The sequence below is a fragment of the Garra rufa genome, chromosome 7, assembly GCF_049309525.1.
Source record: "Garra rufa chromosome 7, GarRuf1.0, whole genome shotgun sequence".
NCBI classification, from domain to species: Eukaryota; Metazoa; Chordata; class Actinopteri; order Cypriniformes; family Cyprinidae; genus Garra; species Garra rufa.
In genome coordinates, this window is record NC_133367.1 from 12,682,472 (window position 1) to 12,707,946 (window position 25,475).

The 25,475-nt window shown below is 37.4% G+C and overlaps 1 protein-coding gene and 1 pseudogene across 1 annotated transcript in view; one reads left to right on the forward strand and one right to left on the reverse strand.

The window, feature by feature from the left end:
- Positions 1–25,475, forward strand: part of LOC141337932 (NACHT, LRR and PYD domains-containing protein 3-like) — a 78,747-nt gene that overhangs the window by 53,066 nt on the left and 206 nt on the right. Inside the window, exon 19 of the mRNA XM_073843507.1 lies at positions 25,155–25,328. Coding sequence (XP_073699608.1) covers positions 25,155–25,328 — 174 coding nt within the window. The remainder of the gene's footprint in view (positions 1–25,154; positions 25,329–25,475) is intronic.
- On the reverse strand, positions 4,709–18,127 carry LOC141338853 (uncharacterized; annotated as a pseudogene).

Here is a 25,475-nt window from a genome sequence, read left to right on the forward strand (position 1 = left end):
AACATTTTTTCCCTTTAAAAAATATTGAAAAAAAGTTATATAAAACGATACCTACCTTGTAACTGTCCTTGCTATGGTCTTGGAGTTATGAGTCATTATTTTTGTGTATGGCACATTCATTCACGTAGTCAAGAGCTAAACAAAAAGACCCCTTTTGCTACAAAATACTGTAACTTTTGAATACATTATGCTCTCACCAAAACAGCTAAGATTCTGGGAAACATTAGCAAAAAAAGTCCTCTCTCCTTATTTCTGTCCGGAGATATTGAATGTCAGATAAGACAGATATGAAAAAAATTTCTTGAGCACTCAAATCTTTCTTACAGTTTTGTCAGTGATTTCTCAGCTAAAGAATGTCCAAATTAGTTTTTTTTTTTTTTTTTTTTCCTTTTGAAAGTACAGAAAGTTTTTTTATCAAACAATACCAACCTTTAGACTCTACTTGCTACAGTCTTCATGTTATGAATCATTATTTATTTGTTTTTTATTTTTGATTTTTTATTGTGTCACTTTGAAAAAAATACATCGAGTGAGGCAAAAATGGCCTCAGGGCTTAAGGGGTTAATATAAACACAAACTTAACTCCAAACCTGTTACTGGTTTCTAAACAAATGCATTCTTTTCTCTTTTTAGTTTTTTTTTTTTCCTTTTCTTCTTCGTTCACATGATGTAAGTGCTCTCTGTAATGGCTACCTATTAAGTTCTGTTTCAGTTACAAATACTACTTTTAAGGCTCTTAATGGTTTAGCTCCTGCATACCTAAATAGTCGCTTACCACGCTACAGTCCATCATGCTCCCTAAGGTCATTAAACACTGGACTTTTGGTACCTAGGATAGCAAAGTCCACTAAAGGAGGAGGTAAAGCTTTTTTACATTTGGCTCCAAAACTCTGTAATACTCTGAACAGCAGCTACGCTAATTGTCTCTATTTGGTGCTCTGCTTGGAATCCAGAGGTAAATAGGAATTCCGATAGTCATCCTGAAGGGAGAAAATGCAGTGGCAGAAAGAAAAGAAAAGCCCACGTTTGTTTGTGCTTCACACTCCTGTCCATTTGGTGGCGGCAATGAACTAAAGCTGATTGACAAACGCCGGCAAACATTAGAAGAAGAATCCAGGTGTCCTGCATTATTTGCCTTTGTTTGTTTGTTCATATTATAGCTACAATTATCTCTGGTACCTTTGTAGATTTGATAGCTTTGTTTGCTGCTGTGACTTAAAGACCTGCTGCTGCTCATCTCAATGCCTCACAACTGTTTGTTAAGGAAGCTAGAGTATTGGAAATTAAATACCTCTCTATTACAAAATACTTAATATTTTTTGAGAGTAAGAACAAGTATTCTTTTGAAACATATACTAATAAAAAGTGAAAAATTGTTAAAAGATTACCTACTCATTATCTTTTGAAGATTTTTTTTCCTCCACAAGAAAAACTGGCTTAAATCTCTCTTGTTTTTCTCTTTTTCTAGTTAAATTTAACTCTCATCCCTCAGGCTTGTGAACAACATAGGAATTTTATTATGCATTATGATTATATGAATATTATGATAATTCAAAGATATTTAAGCTTTTTTTTCCTTTGTGTATTATCTTATACTATGATGTTCACAAACCTGTTAAAGTGTTTTTTTGTCATTATGATTATTATGTTCAAAAAACAACCATCTTTCCCTGAGCTTGTATGCAATTATAAGGTCTGCAATAATAACAATAAAAAAAAAGAAGATCAGAGCGACAGGTGCACAAACACCTCATAACATCAGTAACTCAACAACCCTACCTAGTACACTTTCCTCCATGTTTGCAATGTTTGCTCGAAGGAGACATTGATCAGTTACTACTTATGGTCTCTAACCAATGGCCTGATGGTTATAGAGTCAGACTTGTCACCTGAAGGTCATGGGTTCGAGTCTCAGTGTCAGCAGGGATTGTAGGTGTGGGAGTGAACGACCAGCTCTCTTTATAATACCACTTGAGAAGGATTTACTCACATGACCAAGCTTTTCTCCTTCATTCTGCCATCAGCTCACCACAACCCCTGTGTGCACCAGCTGTGGAAATTGCGGGCCAAACTTTGGGTGAGGAACATCCACTTTCCACCATTCCTACATGCAAACAATTGTTTAGCTGTCTATATTTGAAGTTTTATTTTCAAGCTTGTTTTAATAAACATATAATGTTTCAGATTATTTGGATAAATTGTCACAATTTATGTTCTTTATTTATTGAAAAGGCAAGTTATTCCACATCATTCCCAGTCTTCTTCATAGAATGCAAATTGAAGAACAAATAGTTTGAAATGTAGGATATGCAATGCACCATGAAAAAGTAAATTCAAAATGATAAAACATTAATGTTTGTCCAGAGTTGTAAAGCAGAGGCCAGTTTAAGCCAATTCATTATTAAAATAATAAAAGTAAAGAAAAACAAAACCACAAACTGAAAAAGAAACGTTCTCTACACACAACAGTTTACAATGGCATTTTTGAAAGCAGTCTGTAAGAACAAGTAATTGAAGTCAAAAAGTATTATATTTGTGATTATTACCTGTGATTATAGCAATGGTGAGTAAAGTATTGTCAAAAATGGCGACATCCATAGAGCTAAAAGTTTTCTGACAAATGAACACAACAGTCGAGGCATGACTTCATCTGTTAAATCTGAACCAGCAGCAGCTTTTATAACTGGAGTAGATAGGAGTCACACAGAGCACAAATCTTGAAAAGAGCAGAGAAAAACTAATATTGTTTGTGGTTTGCTCAGTTAGATGCTTCCACAGATGCGTGATGTGGACTTAAATCATGTTTCTCCAGTAGATGACTTAAATGTGATGGTTGAGTCCTTATTTAATGTTGGAAATAATTGAAGAGATTAAGAGTGCAATCATTCAGAGTAAAATATACATTTTGCTAAAATATATATGTTTAATATTCTACATGTTGTATTTAAGAGAGCAGTAACTGTAAAAGGGGTATCCAGGTAATTGCCACAGTTGTCAGATGTAAAACAACTGCTATGTTCATTTACTATATTCAGATGAGTGAACACAGTGAACTGTGTAACATTTAGTCTGTGTTTTGTTTTATCATTTGAAATGATTTATGTTTTAGTTTTTTAGTTTTTTTATTTTAGAATGTGATGTTTATATTTTAAACCTCTTTTTTTGGCAAATGTGTAGCACAGCCTACAGAAATGCATTCACTGTATTTGTTACATTTACTAAAGTTTTCACATTGTTAGGAGGACAAAATTAGGCTTCATCAGTTTACAAATCCACAGAAATGGATACGCACAGATTGTGAATTTATGGGTTAGGATTCAAAAATCAAACATGGTTTACAAAATCTGAGCGCAAGGATCGGAAATTCATGGGTACACATTAATTAATCCGTGGACACGATTTGTTAAACCGAGTGAACAGTTTAAGAATTCTCCTCCGTCAGATCTGAAATTAATGTAAGAAAGTTACCATAAAAATAATTGTGTTTTATGTTAAACAGTTTAACAGACCAATGAAATAAATGCTGTTTGGACATTTGTATCTTGTATATGCCATAACAGTGACTGCATAGTTTAAGTCTGACGATAAGAATGAAATGAACTTTAACAGGCAGTTTATAGTTTATTTACAGTTCTCTTAGCTTGATGTCACATCCAGAGACAGCGCGCGATAAATCCGACCCGACAGAAAATAGGAAAAATAGGATACAGGCTTATAGGTGCACCCACTGTGAGCTGACAAGGTGTCAGTATGCTCATCAGGAGATGTTTGAGTCATAAATGTCAAATAAAAATGCTATTGTTACGTTTATTTTGGGGAAAAAGTTGCATATAGCCCCTTTAAGCTATTCAAACTCTAAGTTAATTTAATAATCAAAACATTACGTCCAATGAGTTTCCACATTTTAGTATTTTTAGTAGTTTAGCATGAAATGCACTGAACATGAGTTTGAATTTCTCAACCATTTATTTTTGTAAAACAAAAACTTGCTAGAAAACACAATACCACAATATAACTAGACTTGTAAAACATCTATGTTCATATAATACTCTTTACAGACTTTTTGACTAAACAGTATATATATATATATATATATATATATATATATATATATATATACATGCAGTTTAAATTGGCAAATCATATGCAAAACTACATATTAAACAAAAATTAGGGTAATAGAGTTTCTGATGTAGACAGACAGAGATATGGAAAGCCCCAAAAGCAATCTTTCATGGCTTTTTTAGATGTAAATACAATTCTGAAATTGTTCAATTGTGATGAAAAAAAGAATAACAATAAAAGTCTATTCCTTGAAGCAAATAAGAAAAGTAAAAGTGAATCAAATAAGAGCATTTCATCGACTAACAAAATAGCAAAGCATTCATTAAAAACAGGGAAGTAGCACCCAGTTGAAATGTTAAATTTCAGTACATTTGTGTTTTCTAATTTCACATTAGTGTTACATTCTCTTTAGCTTCCTGAAGAAGAAAGGTGTCTACATGTAAAAAATAAAATAAAATACTGTCCTTCATTAAAAGAGATAGTGATGCAAACTTTGAAAAAGTGAAACTTTATTCACTGTGAAAACTACAGAAGATGTTTTTTTCCCCGTCTCATGTTAGAGCTGATTAGGACAGATTTATACAGAAGAGATTCTGTTTTCCTACTCATTATTGTGTCAGGTTTGTTGAGGATGCGGCATGAGTCCTGAAAGATGATCTACTTTCTATGAATCCTTTTGGTATGCATGAGTAGATTACGTGAGTGAGTGAAACTCTTCCCACATTCAGTGCAGTGATACGGTTTGTCTCCAGTGTGGATCCTCTCATGTGCTTTCAGGGTTTCTGACCGACTGAATCTCTTGTCGCAGTGTGAACACTTGTAAGGTTTCTCTCCAGTGTGGATCATCTGGTGCCGTTTTAACTGTTGAGCTGTAATAAAAGTCTTCTTACACTCAAAGCACATGTGATCTCTCACACCAGTGTGCGTCTTCTGATGAACTTTTAAAGTCTGTAGTTGTGAAAAACTCTTTCCACATACAGAGCATGAATATGGTTTCTCCTTTGTATGAACTCTCAGGTGCCTCTTCAGTCCAGTAGCCCAAAAAAATACTTTTCCACAATAATCACATGCATGCATCTTCTCTCCAGTGTGGGTGTTCATGTGCATCTTCAGGGTTACTTCTAGTTTAAAACTCTTCCCACAACGATCACATATGAATGGCTTCACTTCAGTGTGGATGTTCATGTGTTTCTGAAGGTATGCGGTTTGTCTGAAACTCTTCCCGCATTGATCACATGTGAACGGTTTCTCTCCTGTGTGAATCTTCATGTGAATCCTGAGATTCTGTTTGTATCTGAAACTCTTTCCACATTAATCACATTCGTGCAGTTTCTCTCCAGTGTGGATCTTCATGTGGTCCTTAAGTTGTCCTTGATGTATGAAACTCTTCCCGCACTGATCACATGTGAAGGGTTTCTCTCCAGTGTGGATCATCATGTGAACATTGAGATTCTGTTTGCTTTTAAAACTCTTTCCACACTGAGTGCAGGTGAAACTTTTCTTGCCTCTTCTTTTCAGTAAAGAAATACTTTTAGTCTGTGAGTGAGTTTTTACTCCAGTTTTGACACGTTTTTCCTCCATCAGATCTGAAATAAAAAAGTAAAACAATTACAATATGAATCATGCAAAATTTGGAGTGAAAGCAGACAACAGCTACATAAAAGGAACAATTTGATGCATTTTTATAAAACGTTTTAAAACACAATATTAAGATTAATAGCTTATACAATAATGCTACAGTTCTGACAATCTCTCAGATGGATATTTAATTTTCTAAAACAATTGTAATTGTACTTAATTTGAACCTGTTAAGTCACTATAAAACTGTTAAATTGTCAACCAATGGAAAGTTACATTTTAATGAAAATCCACTGGATATTGACTAAGTATCTTTGTAAGTGTGGTTTCCCAGCATCGGTTCAATGACTAAAGAAATGTTGACCACCCAATGCTACTGATAACAATGACAAAATATGTGGGCGATCGCTGCTATTATATGAATTTATTGTTTTGCAGTAAATAGCACTTTAAAGCTGATGTTGAATCAAGACTAGTTAGCACAAAATGTATAACTGATATAGTTTAATAACGGCATTTCCTTATGGTTACATCTGAATTTGTTACAAAATGCATGTATTGGATGATGTGATTGTGTCCATTATGCATATAAAATATTACCTGGAAGCAGATCCCCAAGAAGAGAGCCAGAGAAAAGATAGAGCCAGTTAAGAAAAACAGACTGAGCAACACTTACAATCTTCTTTTATCCCTTCCTTTGACCATGTGACTAAAAACCAGATGTGAGACATTCAAACTGACCAATCAGCAGATCACAGCTTTCCCCACCGTGTTAAATCACTACCAGCACCTCTGTGTCTGCAGGAATTACACATTCATAATTCCTGCGAAAATGACAGGAGCAGCTGTGGGGGCTGTCAGACACACACACACACACACACACACACACACACACACACACACGCACACACACACACACACACACACACACACACACACACACACACACACACACACACACACACACACACACACACACACACAGACAGACAGACAGACAGACAGACAGAGGCGCGAACAGACCTCTGTGTTAAGATAGTGAGAGAGTTAGTTTATAAACGGTTTTAAAGTTTTTTTTTTTTTTTTTTTTTTTTTTTTTGGCAATCCTTACAACAACAACAATCATTCTTGGACAAATGTAGAGGGAAAAACAATTTCTTTCTTGATTGTGTTTTCTTTATTCTGATGTTTCTCAGGGTCAACCATATGAACATGTGTGCTCTCACACAGGTGAAGAGGTCATGAGAGCGAGACCGAGGTACAGACATAGAGAGAGACGGAGGATTAGTGAAGAGATCATATTATTGATGAATCACATATCAATTCACTGGGAAAGTGCCAAATGTTCACATAGTAAAAAAAGCATTTTATATACCTCCATCAAATTACATGTACGGGTACTTTTACATCTACACTACCAGTTAAACGTTTTTGGACAGTAAGATTTTTTATATTTTATAAAGAATTATTTTCTGCTCACAAAGCCTGCATTTATTTGATCCAAAATACAGCTAAAGCAGTAATATTGTGAAATATTTGTACTATTTAAAATAACTGCTGTCTATTTGAATACAATTTAGAAATGTAATTTTCCTGTGATTTCAAAGCTGAATTTTCAGCATTACTCCAGTTTTCAGTGTCACATGATCTTTCAGAAATCATTCTAATTTACTGATGTGCTTCTCAAAAACATTTAATTAAAAACTTTTGATTGCTAGTATAGGTTTTCAACATCAATCATGACTTCTAACAATTATGAAAATAGTTTAGTTTATCTGTAAAATGTTTCATCTTCTGCTTCATCTTATCATTGAGGAAGGATTGGATGAAGGAAGTACACTACTGGAGGACACCAGCATTGCTGCACTAATTCCAAGAACTCCTCCCAAGTTTTTAGTATTTTCAACGGGGAGTCAATGGAACAGAAGACCTTACTACAAGCAGCGGATCTGTGTTTCAAACATTTCTACATGTATGACAAAGCCAAAGCCATCTGCACCCATTTGCAGCACACAGTCTTTCGACAGTTTTAGCACACCTGTTCCTTAAAAACGTTGCATTTAGTGATCAGTAAAACCTTTATTAGTCCAGCAGCCAGCAGATTTGAGTGTTTTTCGTTTTTTTTATTTTTTTATTATTATTTTATTATTACTTGTGTTTATGATGTTTTGTTTTTGTTTTACTGATAAAGGTCTATGTTATGTTTGTCTTATTTGTGTACTGTATGTGCACATTTGTGTATGTTTTGATATGAATGAATATGAATTGATACACATTTGATCCTGGACCACAAAACCAATCGTAAGTAGCATGTTTGTAGCAATAGCCAAAAATACATTGTATGGGTCAAAATTATCGATTTTTATTCAGTCACATTTATTATGTAGAGTCACATTTGTTGGTTTTAAATTCAGTGTACATCTTGAAAATGTCAGTTGTATGTGCACATTTGTGTATTTTGAATGTAACATTTGTACACATTCTCTTATTTTGTAAACAGTATGAATTTGCTGTACTTACTAAAACTTGTACATTTCGAAATGCATTTGTTAAAAATGTATTATTTGCATATTTAAATAAACAAAATGTGTATTTGAAAACATAGTAGTGTTATAATGTAGTTTTATTAAGTAAATTTATAAGAAAATACTGAGGTTAATTAATATAAATAATTAACCCAACTGTTGGGTCACTTTTAACCCAACTGGATTTTAACCCAATTCACCGGGTTAAAATAACCCACAGATGGGAAGGTGCAATACCAACCCATAGTTTTTAACCCAATTTTTTTTAGTGCGTACTAGTACTAGTGGGAGTGTGCTCACTTGTGTGTGTGTGTGTGTGTGTGTGTGTGTGTGTGTGTGTGTGTGTGTGTGTGTGTGTGTGTGTGCATCGGGGCCAACTCCTCACATGTAGGTCCTCCATTTCTCTGTGGCCCAAATGCATGCTTAGTGCCTCTTTTTCTACCATGGAGTTTTTCCGTTCTGCTGCAGTAAGAGTGTGTGAGGCAAAAGCAACTGTCCTCTCCGCGTTGTCTGCATGTATCTGGGTAAGAACATCTCCTATCACATAGTCTGAGGCATCTGTGGACACTATAGTAGGTAGTTCTGGATTGAAAAGCACAAGGGAGCTGAGCCTTCCGCACCGATGATGGGTTGAAGGTGAGCCGAGGGACTGTCAGGAGACAGAGGCAGTAGGGAGGGAGGGTGGGAAATTCAGGCAGGAAAACAGTTCCGATTCAGCCTCTATGGCTAGTACAGTAGTAGCAGGTAGTTCATAAATGGCCTTCATGGCCTGAACAGGGCACACAGACAGTCCATACATGGCCTCCGTGGCTTGAACGGGGCAAACAGGGGAGAGCTGAAGCAGATGTCCCCGTCTCATGATGATCCACGGCGTTAGCCGACACCTCCGGGGAAATTGCGGCGGTGGTGTACGCAGCCCAGACGCACAATAAAGCGCCACCCATCATGGGAAGCGCTGTAGCAATTAGTTCAGGAACCGAAGGACATAGGACTATGGGTTTGGGGATACCAGCTGCGTGTGCAGACATCAGTGACTTATCTCTCATGCTGGATACCAGACTGGGATGGTCAGCAGCAACGTAAGTGAGCATTGGCCTGGCAGGTGTGATGCTAGCGGGCGCTGGCTTGGTCGGCAACACTTGACGTTAGTGGGCGCTGGCTCTGGCGATCAACTGTGGCTCGCCTTGACACAGGAAGCGTGGCCATGACAGGTGCACACTCTGGAAGAGCGGCCATCTTGTGAAGCGACTCTGTGTCGGCGGCCATCTTGTGCAGAGGTTTAGGTTCGTCTGCCATTTTGTGAAGTGGCTCTGTGTTGGAGGTTACTATGGGAAAATCAAACTGCCATTAAATTCCCCTCCAGGTATTTGTGAATTAATCGGTTCATTGAGTCCAAAATGAAACAGATCTTTAAACAAAACTTCATCAAACAGCGGTACTTGGTATGATAACTTACAAAACCGGTGAACATATTCCTCAATAGATAAGTTTCCTTGTTGCAAATGTAGTAACTGGACTGGGCCCATGGTTGAGCTGGCGTTGAATAAAGCTGCTGGATCTGGGTATGGCGAAGTCTTATGTAACGAGGGAGACAGTGGGGTGAGGATCCAAATGCAGCTTCATTAGAAGCAGGAATCAGAGTTGTACAGTCCAGGTCGATCAACAGCATACAGGGCAATATATACAATCCAGAATCAAAGTCAGAGTCCAGGCAGAAAGTCGAGGCAGGCGGTGAGCAAAACAGAGTAAAACCACAAAACAAGCGAGGGTTAAAAGTCAGGTGGCAGACAATCAAAAAACAGGAACAGACAGATCGGCAACAGGAAAACATACGGGGGATAAACGCTTAGAAATGTTAGCTACAGCAAAACAAGACTTTGCAAGGTGTGTGTGTGTGTGTACAGGACGTTTATATAGTCTGTGACCAGGAAGTGACTGACTGTGTGATCAGTGTCATGTGAGGGATTATGGGAAATGGAACAAATGGAGTCCAGACTGGAGTGCTCAGAAAAGGACTTCATGAGCACTCCAGTTGGCAATCGTGACAATTATACAATGCATGTTGTCTAAAACGTTCTTAAGGCCTGTGCACACCGGGACGAATATCGTGTGCGCTTATCGCCAGCGTTTTTCGAGACATTTTTCACCAGGATACCCAATCGATTTTCACCGGCGAATTCACTCGCATGGCGCTTAAAGGGATAGTTCACCCAAAAATGAAAATTTGATGTTTAGCCTATCTGCTTACCCCAAGGGCATCCAAGATGTAGGTGACTTTGTTTCCTCAGGAGAACACAAACAAAGATTTTTAACAAAAATCGGTGCAGTCTGCCAGCAAAATAATGGAAGTGGATGGGCACCAGACCTTTTAAAAAAAAACATGCACAGACAAATCCAAATTACACCCTGCGGCTCGTAACGATACATTGATGTCCTAAGACATGAAATGATCGGTTTTTGTGAGAAACTGAACAGTATTTATATCATTTTTTACCTTTGATACACAGCCACGTCCAACTGTCTTGAGCACGATATTAGCATCAGGCACGTTACATGTGTACACGCTCTGCCGTAGTATACGCAAACAAGCGATCTGTCGCGTGTATACGCCACTTATTGTTTACACAGTGTACAGAGATTGTGGGTATAGCGACTATTCAAAATGGTAATTACTTGCACTTATCGCACTGATTGTTGCACTGATTGTTCAAACCGATTTAGACCTAAAAGATTACATTTGCTTGCGCGAACTCATCCAGGACTTTTCACTGATTTCCCCTTACGGTGTATACTCCGCCAGAGCGCGTACACGTGTAACGAGCCGGATGATAAGCTCGTGCTCGGCACAGTTGGACGTGGTTGTGTATCAAAGGTAAAAAATTATATAAATACTGTTCAGTTTCTCGCAAAAAACAATCATTTAGTGTCTTAGGACATTAATGTATCGTCACGAGCCGCAGGGTGTAATTTGGATTTGTCTGTGCATGTTTTTTTTTTTTTTTTTACTTTTAAAGGTCTGGTGCCCATCCACTTCCATTATTTGGCTGGCAGTTTTTGTTAAAAATCTTCGTTTGTGTTCTGCTGTTTTGGGTGAACTATCCTTTTAATGAAAAACAGAAATACCTCGGTACACAAGGTAGCGCTGAGCAACTTCACGCTTCTGCCACTTGCTTGTCACACAGAAGAAGAAAGCCAGTATTTACATGCTTGTCAAAACCATTCACACACTGTGCATCACGTAAGCTTTCCCACTTATGTTTAACCTCCTCCAATACAACACACAAATTATGTCTATGATCATAAGTTTGCAGGAAAAAGTTACAAGCCTATGTACATGAAAGAAAATTAAGTGACATGAAACTCACCATTGAATCCTATTTAATCTGCAATTCCACTCCATAACAACTCCCTCTTATCGAGATTTTTGTAGTCGCTGTTGCGTTTGCCGGCAACACTGTTTTGTGCTTGAGCGCCACCAAGTCGTGTTTTACTGTAACTTCAGCAGCTCCGGGCACTTTCTTTAAAAAATGACGCTTTTCACTGATTCTTGAAAATTTGGCAAAAACATGTCCCAACAAGAAAAGTGCTCATTCTGTTGGAAATGAAGAACATTCATAATCAAAAGAATTAAGATTATAATCAGAGGGTCAGTTGCACATATGTAAGGCTCTTTTATAGTTTTCTTTAAATTTTGTATTAATTTAATTATCAAATCTGGCCCATTGCCTACAAAATCACTTGTCCTCAGATAGGAGATAATCATTTCAGCTTGATTTAAAAAAGCAAAAAGTAATCATTTAATTGAATAATAATTTTACTATATGAAAGAGTACATTGTAATATGTATCAAAAATTACAAACACTGTGTTTTGAATAATATTTACAATTATTTTTGGTTGCACAAAATGTGTCCCACATATGCGTCACCACCGTCAGATATTTATAAAAAGCAATAAAATCAGGCAACTACAAGGTCAACTGCATTCCTGAGGACCACATTATCAAATCTTCAGCTCTACTGCATGCTTCAAGATCAGCCAAGCTCCTGTAAATTTGCTATTTTCTCTTAAACTTGTTCATATTTTTGGACACTGCTACTGTGGCAACCATAACATGTCAACACCGTCTCTTTTGTATAAACAATATTAGATTTGATTATGACATAAATGTATACTTTTTAAAAACAAGTCTGAAGTAGCTAGCAACAGAGTGAAAACAAGATGGCTAATGTGAACAACTAATGCTTATCATGGGAAATAGTAGGTTTTTGTCACCACCGTCAGGTTTTCTGTCTGACGGTGTTGAAATATTTGAAAAATATTTTATCACAGTGCTCAGGATTGTTATTTGTTGGACCAAATAGTTAAATAAAGTTGTTAAACAAGAAGCCGTTGACTTGAGTGGTATACATTTTGGAATTTTATGTTGTAATGAGGCCACTGTCACCACCGTCAGAGGGAGTTTTAATATATTTTTTTAAATAAATATGCATAGGGGCCTACAATATATTTTTTCAGTGCTGCTGAGTTATTAAAGTAATAGTCTCTTTTAATACAAAAATACATTTGTTAAATAAAAAACATTTTTTGTTTGATTTAAGCAAAAAGTAAACATAAAACGCTAAAAAGTAAAACGCCTAAAATGGGGAGGTGACACCAGTACATTGCTGAAAAGCTAAGACCTTGGTCTATATTAATATACATTCAGATGGTGTAATTAAACACTTTTTTTTTTTAAATTAAAACCTGTTTTATCCAAATTCCCAAGAATCACTGTTTTACGCCTGGCGTTTTGCAAACAACATAACAAATCCTAATTTAACCCCTGCATTCGCATTTTGATTGATGGATGCACCAGTTTTAGTTCTTGTAAACCGCGCTTTGCTTATCCACTTCTCTTTTATTATTCCGATTCTGATGCAGGATTTTGAGGACAGTGGTAAAGACAGGAATGGATAAATGAGCTCAAAATATCAGAGAATAAATTACATTGAGAGTAAATAAGACAGCTGTGGTATTTGTCATTTAAACTTAAATTACATAAAAAAAAAAAAACAGTGTTATAAATGTTGAATAAGAGTTTAGAGAGACAGTAAATGATAAAGACTCTAAATTCATTAGACAGGATAATATTTCCTTAAATGTAGGATTTAAAATACATAAATTACAACTTCATTTTTGACTGTACAATGATGAAAAATGTTAATTTCAGCTCTAAATATAAGGTAAAGTGTTGTTTTGTCTTTTTCAAACCCACTATCTTAATTATTCATCATAACCTACAGGCTAACTGAATGAAATCATTCAATTTGAATTCATAGGCTATTGATGAAAGGAATGTAATGACATTTCTTCAAATAAAATAATTATTTTATTTAATAATTATTACCTTTCAGATTTATATGTTTGGCTTGGATTATTTTATATGACTTGTCTGTCATTATTCAACGAACCCTTCAAAGTTCACAAATTTACAAGAACAAGGTGAATGGAGCATATTCTGCATTATCTGCAGGAGAGGGAGAATAGGAAGAAACAGCACTATTGTAGCTTGTGATCTGCCGTTAGAAGGAAGAAGAAGAAAGCAGGTGTGTTTGTGCATTATATTCCTGTCCAGTTGGTGTCAGTAATGCACTAGATCTGTTGTTAACTGGACTTTGATTTTCTCTAAGATGGAGTTGTATCATGTGACAAATATCAATCGTGAAGGATCGCACAGGTGTTTAACAGCGATCACAAATCGAAAGTGTTTTAAAGACTTCCGGATTCTGTATCTGCTGCACAGGATCGTCTGTACTATCGCAAGTAAGTTTGATTACTTTCACGATTACAGGTATTTAGAATAATAATAAACGGATTTCATAGCTATATATCAGCGTGTTTTGTTAAGTTATAACTTATGTCGCCGAAGTAACAAACGACCGGGAAGCAAAAAGTTATTAGTAACATAACCACTTAAAGACGACGCATGTTAAAACATTTTTATGTCTGTAATAATGTAGTATTAAGAATAATTCTAAAAGGGTTATTTATTTCCCCCTTTTCCATGTTAAGTCGCGAGACCGAAAGTTTTCTGTGGTCAAATCAAATCTGTCCTTCTGGATATAGAGGTCGAAAAACCCGAGCAACAAATTAATGTTCTTTTAACCCTCATGTACTGTTCGATTTCAGTTACTTCCTGTACGGTCTGGGTCAAATTGACCCTAACTGGATTCAATACAATTTGCCAAAAATCACACTATGAAAACAACAAAGACTCAGGTACTAACAGTAAACTTTTAATATGAATACTCATCAAATGGAACATATGATGTATGAATATGTTTCCAAAACATTTTTATTTTTTTTTATTTTTTTTTTTTACAGTTTTGTTTTGACAAATTTTGAAAATACAAAGTATGCTGACTTTTTTTGCTGGTTTGTTTTAACTTGTTTTTGTTGTTTTGCATTTGCTGCTCAAAACATCAGAACTGAAGAATTTAATATTGCTGTATAATGAAAAAAACATTCACTTTTTGCCTAAGTTGGGTCATTTTTTGTTCTGTAGACTAAATTCATAAATTCAAGGAATTACTCAAGACAAGATGAGCACACAGCAAGTGCATGCTTTCTGCATACGAATTTCTTGCACTTCACACACATGGTTCTGGTTTTGCTGTCACGTTTGGATGGGCACACATCACATCTCTTCCTTTTTTTCCCGACATCTCTGCTCACTTCTTCGTTTTCTGTGGAACTGACTCTGGATCTACCAGCTTGCACTGACTCAACAAAAGCTGAAGCCGCTGGAGATCGAGGTGGACAGGTGCGTCTCTGGATCTCAGGCGTGATGAGAGCTCTTCCACTTCCAACATTTGAATGCTGACACGTCCAGGATGTTGTAGAAGATGACAACCTTTGTGTTTTCTAATTTCACATTAGTGTTACATTCTCTTTAGCTTCCTGAAGAAGAAAGGTGTCTACATGTAAAAAATAAAATAAAATACTGTCCTTCACTAAAAGAGATAGTGATGCAAACTTTGAAAAAGTGAAACTTTATTCGCTGTGAAAACTACAGAAGATGTTTTTTTTCCCCGTCTCATGTTAGAGCTGATTAGGACAGATTTATACAGAAGAGATTCTGTTTTCCTACTCATTATTGTGTCAGGTTTGTTGAGGATGCTACAGGAGTCCTGAAAGATGATCTACTTACTATGAATCCTTTTGGTATGCATGAGTAGATTAGGTGAGTGAGTGAAACTCTTCCCACATTTCACGAGTTCCCACTTACATATAATTAGCTGGAGTATGTAAGCATGTTTGGCGTGCTGTCCGGGGAAGGGCTCCGAGCTCGGGAATGGCCCGAACCTAGAGTACCCCCCCCCCCCATGTATATGTGTAGAAGGAACTCGGAGTGAGGAGATGGGGTGGTGGAGGGATGCTGATAATCCGTCAAATGGGTAGAGGTGAGTCGGCTGTATTTATGCATGATGTAGATTGGCTTGAGTGAGTACCAGCTGTGTTAATTAGGCTAAGTATCTGACGTGCTCCTCCCGAACTTTGCTTTAAGAAACATCATTCAGTGCAGTGATACGGTTTCTCTCCAGTGTGGATCCTCTCATGTGCTTTCAGGGTTTCTGACCGACTGAATTTCTTGTCGCAGTTTGAACACTTGTAAGGTTTCTCTCCAGTGTGGATCATCTGGTGCCGTTTTAACTGTTGAGCTGTAATAAAAGTCTTCTCACACTCAAAGCACATGTGATCTCTCACACCAGTGTGTGTCTTCTGATGAACTTTTAAAGTCTGCAGACGTGAAAAACTCTTTCCACATACAGAGCATGAATATGGTTTCTCCTTTGTATGAACTCTCAGGTGCCTCTTCAGGCATGTAGCCCAAAAAAATACTTTTCCACAATAATCACACGCATGCATCTTCTCTCCAGTGTGGGTGTTCATGTGCATCTTCAGGTTTACTTCTAGTTTAAAACTCTTCCCACAACGATCACATATGAATGGCTTCTCTTCAGTGTGGTTGTTCATGTGGTCCTTAAGCTGTCCTTTTGTTATGAAACTCTTCCCGCATTGTTCACATGTGAAGGGTTTCTCTCCAGTGTGGATCTTCATGTGAACCCTGAGGTTCTGTTTGTATCTGAAAGTCTTTCCACATTGATCACATGTGAAGGGTTTCTCTCCAGTGTGGATCATCATGTGAACATTGAGATACTGTTTGCTCTTCAAACTCTTTCCACACTGAGTGCAGGTGAAACTTTTCTTGTCTCTTCTTTTCAGTAAAGAAACACTTTTAGTCTGTGAGCGAGTTTTTTCTCCAGTTTTTTCCTCCATCAGATCTGAATTAAAAAAAGGAAAAACAATTACAATAAAAATCATGCAGACAATGGAGTTTTTGCAGACAAGTAAAAGCAGACAACAGCTACATAAAGAGAACAATTTGATGCATTTTTATAAAATGAAATACTTTAACCCCTTAACTGTCTCTTCCATTTTTGAACAGAGACATGAAAATGAAGAATTCAAACCTATTTTTTTACAATTCATGAACAAAAACATTTTTTTATATGAATTTAATGTACTTTTCCCATGTAAATAAATTGTCTGATTTTAAAATGACTTTCAAAGGGTGAATTTTGACATTTTAAGTTTTCAACTGATATTTCTTATGATTTCTAAAGTGTGAGAGAAAAAGGCAACAGGGAAGTCTGTTTGTGACAAAGGTCAGAACTCCTGTTATGCACTCTTGTCATAAATGAATCTAACATACAAAAAATGTCAAATATCTATTAAGGAGCCTTAGACCTTTCTGACAATATATAGTTTGTCATGATTAGATTAGGATTTATTTGTAAAAAGGTGAAGAAACTTAGGCGTCCCACAGAGTGGACAGGTGACAGTTAAGGGGTTAAGAAATACTGTTACAAAACCTATGTTTCTGTAACTAAATGTTTTAAAACACAATATAAAGATGAATAGCCTATAAAATAATGCTACAGTTCTGATGGTCTATCAGATGGATATTTAATTTATGAAAACAATTGTAATTGTACTTAATTTAAACCTGTATAAAACTGTTAAGTTGTAAACCAATGGAAAGTAACATTTGAATGAAAATCCACTGGATATTGACTAAATATCTTTGTAAGTGTGGTTTCAATACAGCGGTTAAATGACGAAAGAAATGTTGACCACCCAATGCTACTGATAATAATGACAAAATATGCTATTATATGAATTAATTGTATTGCAGTAAATAGCACTTTAATGCTGATGTTGAATCAAGACTAGTTAGCACAACATGTATAACTGATATAGTTTAATAACAGCATTTCCTTATGGTTACATCTGAATTGGTTACAAAATGCATGTATTGGATGATGTGATTGTGTCCATTATGCATATAAAATATTACCTGGAAGCAGATCCCCAAGAAGAGAGCCAGAGAAAAGATAGAGCCAGTTAAGAAAAAGAGACTGAGCAACACTTACAATCTTCTTTTATCCCTTCCTTTGACCATGTGACTAAAAACCAGATGTGAGACATTCAAACTGACCAATCAGCAGATCACAGCTTTCCCCACCGTGTTAAATCACTACCAGCACCTCTGTGTCTGCAGGAATTACACATTCGTAATTCCTGCGAAAATGACAGGAGCAGCTGTGGGGGCGGTCAGACACACACACACACACACACACACACACACACACACACACACAGAGGCGCGCACAGACCTCTGTGTTAAGATAGTGAGAGAGTTAGTTTATAAACATTTTTAAAGTTTTTTTTTTTTTTTTTTTTTGGGCAAACCTTACAACAACAACAATCATTCTTGGACAAATGTAGAGGGAAAATCAATTTCTTTATTGATTGTGTTTTCTTTATTCTGATGTTTCTCGGGGTCAACCATACGAACATGTGTGCTCTCTCACAGGTGAAGAGGTCATGAGAGCGAGAGCGAGGTACAGACATAGAGAGAGACGGAGGATTAGTGAAGAGATCATATTATTGATGAATCACATATCAATTCACTGGGAAAGTGCCAAATGTTCACATAGTAAAAAAAGCATTTTATTTACCTCCATCAAATTACATGTACGGGTACTTTTACATCTACACTACCAGTTAAACGTTTTTGGACAGTAAGATTTTTAATGTTTTATAAAGAATTATTTTCTGTTCACTAAGCCTGCATTTATTTGATCCAAAATACAGCTAAAACAGTAATATTGTGAAGTATTTGTACTATTTAAAATAACTGCTGTCTATTTGAATACAATTTAAAATGTAATTTTCCTGTGATTTCAAAGCTGAATTTTCAGCATTACTCCAGTTTTCAGTGTCACATGATCCTTCAGAAATCATTCTAATTTACTGATGTGCTGCTCAAAAACATTTAATTAAAAACTTTTTGATTGGTAGTATAGGTTTTCAGCTTCAATCATGACTTCTAACAATTATGAAAAAAAGTTAGTTTATCTGTAAAAATGTTTCATCTTCTGCTTCATCTTATCATTGAGGAAGGATTGAATGAAGGAAGTACTCTACTGGATGACACCAGCAATGCTGAACTAATTCCAAGAACTCCTCCCAAGTTTTTAGTATTTTCAACGGGGAGGCAATGGAACAGAAGACCTTACTACAAGCATGACATCAACTAACCAAAGCTATCTGCACCCATTTGCAGAACAGTCTTTCGACACAGTTTTAACACACCTCTTCCTTAAAAACGTAGCATTTAGTGATCAGTAAAACCTTTTTAGTCCAGCAGCTGATTTTAGTTTTTTTTTAATTATTATTTTATTATTACTTGTGTTTATGATGTTTTGTTTTTGTTTTATTGATAAAGTTATATGTTACGGTTGTCTTGTTTGTGTACTGAATGTTTTGATATGAATGAATATGAATTCATACATATTTGTGATCCTGGACCACAAAACCAGTCGTAAGTAGCACAATAGCCAAAAATACATTGAATAAAAATCGATAATTTTGACCCATACAGTCACATTTGTTATGTAGAGTCACATTTGTCCCAAATATAAGTTGTATGTGCACATTTGTGTGTTTTGAATGTAATATTTTTTACTCATTTTGTAAACAGTATGAATTTGCTATGCCAACCCATAGTTGAGTTACTAGTTGGGTTATTTTAACCCAATACTGTACAGTAGTTACAGTCAGATTACAATGTACTGTTTAGATTATTTTAAGACGACAGACTCAAGTCACATCATTTATAGTGCTGCAACTTCTGCTTTTTCTCCATCATCAGAAAGATTCAGCAATACTATTAGTTCATGGGTTTGTATGTGTATTAGAAAGAGTGTAAGGAGTGAAATTATCTCCTCATGGAATTAAAACACAGGAACTCAAAACAGCTGCCATTACATTTACATTACATTTATTCATTTAGCAGACGCTTTTATCCAAAGCGACTTACAATTGGGGATGCAACAAGTGATTCGTCCTAAGGAGGCAGGTCAACCTAGGAAGTGCTCAAAAATACCATATATCGGCATTGTTGGATAAGTACTGGATAGAAAGGGAAGATCAAGAAAAGAGAGAAGTAGGTTTTTTTTTTTTTTTTTTTTTTTTTTTTATTGAGTCAAATATTGTCGAAAGAGATGGGTTTTCAGAAGTCGCTTGAAGGCAGTTAGGGAATGTGCATTCCGGATATGGGAGGGAAGGTCATTCCACCAGGCAGGACTATTGAATGAGAATGTTCTGGAAAGTGATTTCATGCCTCTCTGTGGTGGTACAACGAGGCGTCTTTCATTAGAGGATCTCAGAGATCTAGAGGGAGTGTAAACTCGTAGTAGTGAACGTAGGTATGCAGGTGATGAGCCGGTGGCTGTCCTATATGCCAGCATCAGTGTCTTGAACTTAATGCGAGCCGCCACTGGTAGCCAGTGAAGGGATATGAAGAGAGGTGTGACATGGGCCTTTTTTGGTTCATTGAAGACCAGGCGTGCAGCTGCATTCTGAATCATTTGTAGAGGCCTGATTGTACATGGTGGAAGACCAGCTAGTAGAGCATTGCAGTAGTCCAGCCTGGAAATGACCAGGGCCTGGACGAGGAGTTGTGCAGCATGCTCTGTTAGGAAGGGCCTGATCTTTCTGATGTTGTGCAGTGCAAACCTGCAAGATCGAGCAGTTTTAGCTATGTGGTCTTTAAAAGTCAATTGGTCATCAAACATTACACCAAGATTTCTGGCTGAAATTGAAGGGGTAACTGTTGATGAACCTAACTGGATTGAGAAGTCATGTTGTAGAGTCGGCGTGGCAGGGAAAACAAGGAGCTCAGTCTTTGCTAGATTGAGTTGGAGATGGTGTTCCTTCATCCATGCAGAGATATCCGCCAGGCAGCCTGAGATTCGTGCAGCTACCGATGGATCATCTGGTTTGAATGAGAGATAGAGCTGTGTGTCATCAGCATAGCAATGGTAGGAGAAGCCATGTGCTTGTATGATGGGGCCTAGAGATGTAGTGTATATGGAGAAGAGGAGGGGTCCAAGAACTGATCCCTGAGGAACCCCAGTAACCAGTTGTTGAGTTTTGGATACCTCACCACCCCAGGCCACCCTGAAAGACCTATCAGTGAGGTAGGATTTGAACCAGTGAAGTGAAGTTCCTGTGATGCCCAGCGATGAGAGGGTGGACAAAAGGATCTGATGATTCACTGTGTCGAAAGCAGCAGATAGGTCCAGCAAAATGAGAACCGATGATTTGGAATCAGCTTTTGCAATCCGTAAGGCTTCAGTGACAGACAGTAGAGCAGTCTCAGTTGAATGGCCACTCCTGAAGCCTGACTGGTTGGTATCCAATAGATTGTTCTGCACAAGAAATGAAGATAGCTGGTTGAAAACAGCTCGTTCCAGCGTTTTTGCTATGAATGGAAGGAGAGAGACAGGTCTGTAGTTGTCTACAAGTGAAGTGTTTAGAGTGGGTTTTTTGAGCAGTGGGGTTACCCGGGCCTGCTTAAATGTAGTAGGGAAGGTGCCTGTGAGAAGAGATGAGTTGATGATGTGTGTGAGCGCCGGTAGGATTGTGGGAGCGATTTCTTGGAGAAAGTGCGAGGGGATAGGATCTAAAGGACATGTCGTCGGATGGCTGGAGAGGAGGAGTTTGCTAACTTCAGCCTCAGAGTGGGGACTGAAGGAGAAGAGGGGAGTTCCAGATGCGGGTGAGATCAATTTTAGTTCCTGTATGTGTGGAGCTGAGAACTGATTGCTGATAGATGCAGTTTTGTCTGTGAAGAATGTGGCGAAGTCCTCAGCTGTTATAGTAGTGGTGGGAGGTGGTGGAGGGGGGCAAAGCAGTGAATTGAAAGTTTTGAAGAGGCTTCGTGTGTCTGGAGCATTGTTGATCTTATTGTGGAAGTATGAAGATTTGGCAGTGTGGACTTGGGTAGAGAATGATGACAGCAGAGACTGATACATACTCAAGTCAGACGGATCCTTAGATTTGTGCCATTTCCTCTCAGCCGCCCTAAGTTTGGAGCGCTGCTCACGAAGAACCTCGGATAACCAAGGGTTTGAGGGAGCGGCCCGTGCTGGCCTGGAGGAGAGAGGGCAGATATCATCTAGACAAGTCGTGAGAGTCGAGCACAGGGTGTCCGTTGCTGTATTAGTATCCAGGGATGAGAAGTGGGTTTGAGAGGGAAGAGAGGAGGATACTAAAGACGAAAGGCGGGAAGTTGAGAGAGAGCGTAGGTTTCGTCTAAAAGTAACAGGTAGAGGGGTTGGTGGTGCACAGGTAACTTGATGTAGGTCGAAAGTAATGAAGAAGTGGTCAGAGATGTGTAAGGGTTTGACTGCTATGTTATCTGTAGTACAGTTACGTGTATAAATGAGATCAAGTTGGTTTCCAGATTTATGAGTGTGTGTAGTGATAGTGCGTTTGAGATCAAATGAAGCTAGGAGTGTATGGAAGTCAGTCGCGTAGGGTTTGTCAGGGTGAATGTTAAAGTCTCCAAAGACTAGAAATGGGGTGCCATCCTCTGGAAATGAGGATAGTAGCACATCCAGCTCTTCTAGGAAAATGCCAAGTTGAGTAGGAGGACGATAAATTACTACAACATGGAGTTTGATGGGAGTTGTTATAGTCACTGAATGACATTCGAATGAGTTATAATTGCCAAGAGGAGAATGGGTTGAGTATTTCCAGTTGTTAGAAATGAGCAGTCCAGTACCGCCGCCCTTTCCAGTGTAACGAGGGGTGTGGGAGAAGGAAAAGTTATTAGACAGAGCGGCTGGGGTTGCTGAGTTTTCTGGACGAATCCAGGTCTCAGTCAAACCTAGGATGCTCAGGCCAGATTGCAAAGAAAAGGCAGAAATGAAGTCAGATTTGTTGACAGCTGACTGACAGTTCCAGAGGCCAACAGTCAAAGAGAAAGTTTCAGTGGAAGAGGTGTGAATAGGATGCAGATTAGAAAGATTGCGTCGACGTGTGCGTTTGATGTTAGCGCGATGTGTAGAGTGCACCGGAATGAATTGGAAACACATGATAGAGGAGGGCAGAAGTAGGAGTGAGATGAAGGAAAAGAATACCGAAGTGCGTTGTCGGCTGCGTTGCTCGGCTAAGTCGCGCAGGACAAGTCGCTGTCTTTACCCTTGTCGGTCTTCACACGAGGAGGCTGAACGCTTCCGCTGACGCTTCAGCGTCAGCTGCTATGATGCAGTTAAATACACCACCAAATGACTGTTCAGTGAAAACAGCTGGGTACTCCCCCTCTGCTGAGTCAGCCCAAATAGATCGTACGCAAATGGCTCAAATGGCTCAAATCGAAACTAAGATTGAACGCACTTAGCACATCTAAGCGCGCTCAGGAAAGGGAACCACGTGAGAACAAAAGCTTCCCTTGGCCGTGGCTCAGTAGTCTAATTTGAATAAGTGCAATCAAAACTATACTTTAACACCAACAAATGCTAGCAATACAAAGCACCAGAACGAATAACTGCTTTCTGAGAGTAATTTAATGTAAATACAGTTGAATTAATCCAGATAAATACATTATCTGTGTAAACAAACTACAACAGTCCGTCTAGACCCGCGTAAAAATGTACTATCACCAACGAATTAATCCAAGTCTACATATACATATGGATATATATACATATATATATATATATACATATAAATATATATATATATATATATATATATATATATATATATATATATAGGCAGAGATATAGATAACTACAGAAGTATAAAATAGATATAAGCAAGAACGTCTTATCTAGCAGTAGCAAACGCAACAATTGCCTATTAACATACAGTATTTAAGTACTTACTTGCGCGCAATAAATGCAATAAAGCAATAAAACTACTGCAATCAGGAGAATCGATCTTCAAAGAGAAAGAATCAACTCCACCCTGACCCCCCTCTCTTCGCCCCTCACTCTCACACCTCTCTTCCTAAAAGCTTTTGCTGAAAATCAGTAAGATCATCCACATGTTATATCTTGTGAATTTATTGTTTTTCTCCTTCATGTTATGTATATCATTTTAATGGTCTCTGTGTGATTGGTAAAATGGTCTCAATTTCATAGCAGTCACATATACTGTAAGAAAGAATGAAAACTTCCATAGAATTGGGTTTGCTGCTATTGGGTGTGTTTTCCCTTTAGGGGCAGATGGGAACCCCCAACCAGGTGCGAGCCTGGGGTTGCAAGAACACCTGAAAGACCAAAAGGTCTTTGTATTTTTACAACTGATTAGAAGATTTGTTTGTGTTGGTCTGGTATATAAGGCAAGTGAAGAAACACAACTTTGGGATCTTTGTAGTCAAAACCCCCACACTGCATGAGGCTTCAGGTCTCTAATGCTGCAGTGTGTCTCTCTGTTGTCAGGTATGCATTTCCTATTCTTAGATACATCTTTGAGTCATTGCGGTTATGTATTTATCTAAATTGTAACCGAATTGGATTCTCATTGTTTAATTGTGTAATTGGCATAATACATTTTTACCTGACAAATAAAATGTTACAGTATATTCGGCTATTCTGATATTTCCTGAAATCATTATGACTATTAAATCATGGAGGCCGATGTTACCACAAAATAAGACCAGGATTGGACAAACTGGAGGCTCGGGAACGGATGAAGCAGTAGGCACATCCTCTGAAGACCTCCTGATTTCTGCTTATCACTGAAGTTAACAAGTTGAGCATGGGAAAGACTAAGTAAACTACACTTTTGTACGAAGCAAGCAGTAGGCGGCTGGTCAAGAGTGCATTAGTCTCCTACAACTGATTAATTATCAGTTAATTAATTATTTGTGACGTATGATCCACGTAAAGACCGACGTGAGACATAAAAGCGACATTGGGTCCCTGATGAACGGATAATTGAAAAGATGGAATGTCTAGAATAATAAAATTCTTAAATTAATTCATAATATATATTTATGATAACCTTTTGATTGGAAATACAGTCTAAATTTAATAAATATTTAAAATGGGAGTCAGATTAATACGGAGCCAGATCAAAATTGAAACTAAATCTTGAAGCGCTGTGAAAAGACCGGACATGCAAAAAACCTTAAACCAGATCGCTGGACTTTCGGGCCAGTGAGTCAGTCCTTTCAAGAGAAATAAACTTGCTGAAAGTTTGCTGTGAAACAAGACATAAGTGAAAAGAGAATAAAAACAAGTTTAACAAATGACAGTAGATTTTTTTGACATAATAAAATAACTGTATAAAAAATGTATTAGATTGTCTTGCATTAAAATTATGAATTTAGACCTTTTAAGTGTTCATTTCTCGATTGTGTCTACATTTATCCTATATATTAATCTAAATTAATAAAATGCATTTGTTGAGTGAGGACAAATCCAGACTTGGATTGTAACTAGTGTCCTCAAATACTCCTGTCTTGGTTTGTTTCATATCATTAAGATTTCATGAGTTTTCTGGTTTATTAGTGACTGTATAGCATTTGCTCATGATCATTATAGATCTGAGTCATTGTTCTTTCTCTTTCTGTCTCCAGTCTGCATGTATGCTGTATTACAGAGAAACAGTGCCTCATCCTGACTTCAGCTCTGAAATCAAACCCATCACACCTGAGAGAACTGAACCTGAGCGGGAATCCAATCACAAACACAGGAGTGAATGACTTATGTGACGTACTGAAGGATTCACACTGTAAACTGGAGAGATTGAGGTCAGTAACATTCACATACAAGAATCAAATTGATTAAAATCACTTCAACAGTTCAAACCGAAACACTTTCTACTCAATATCTCATGATGAGTGGGTTCATGGGTTCACATTATATTTGTGTCAAATTCTTCTCCTTAATGATTTGTT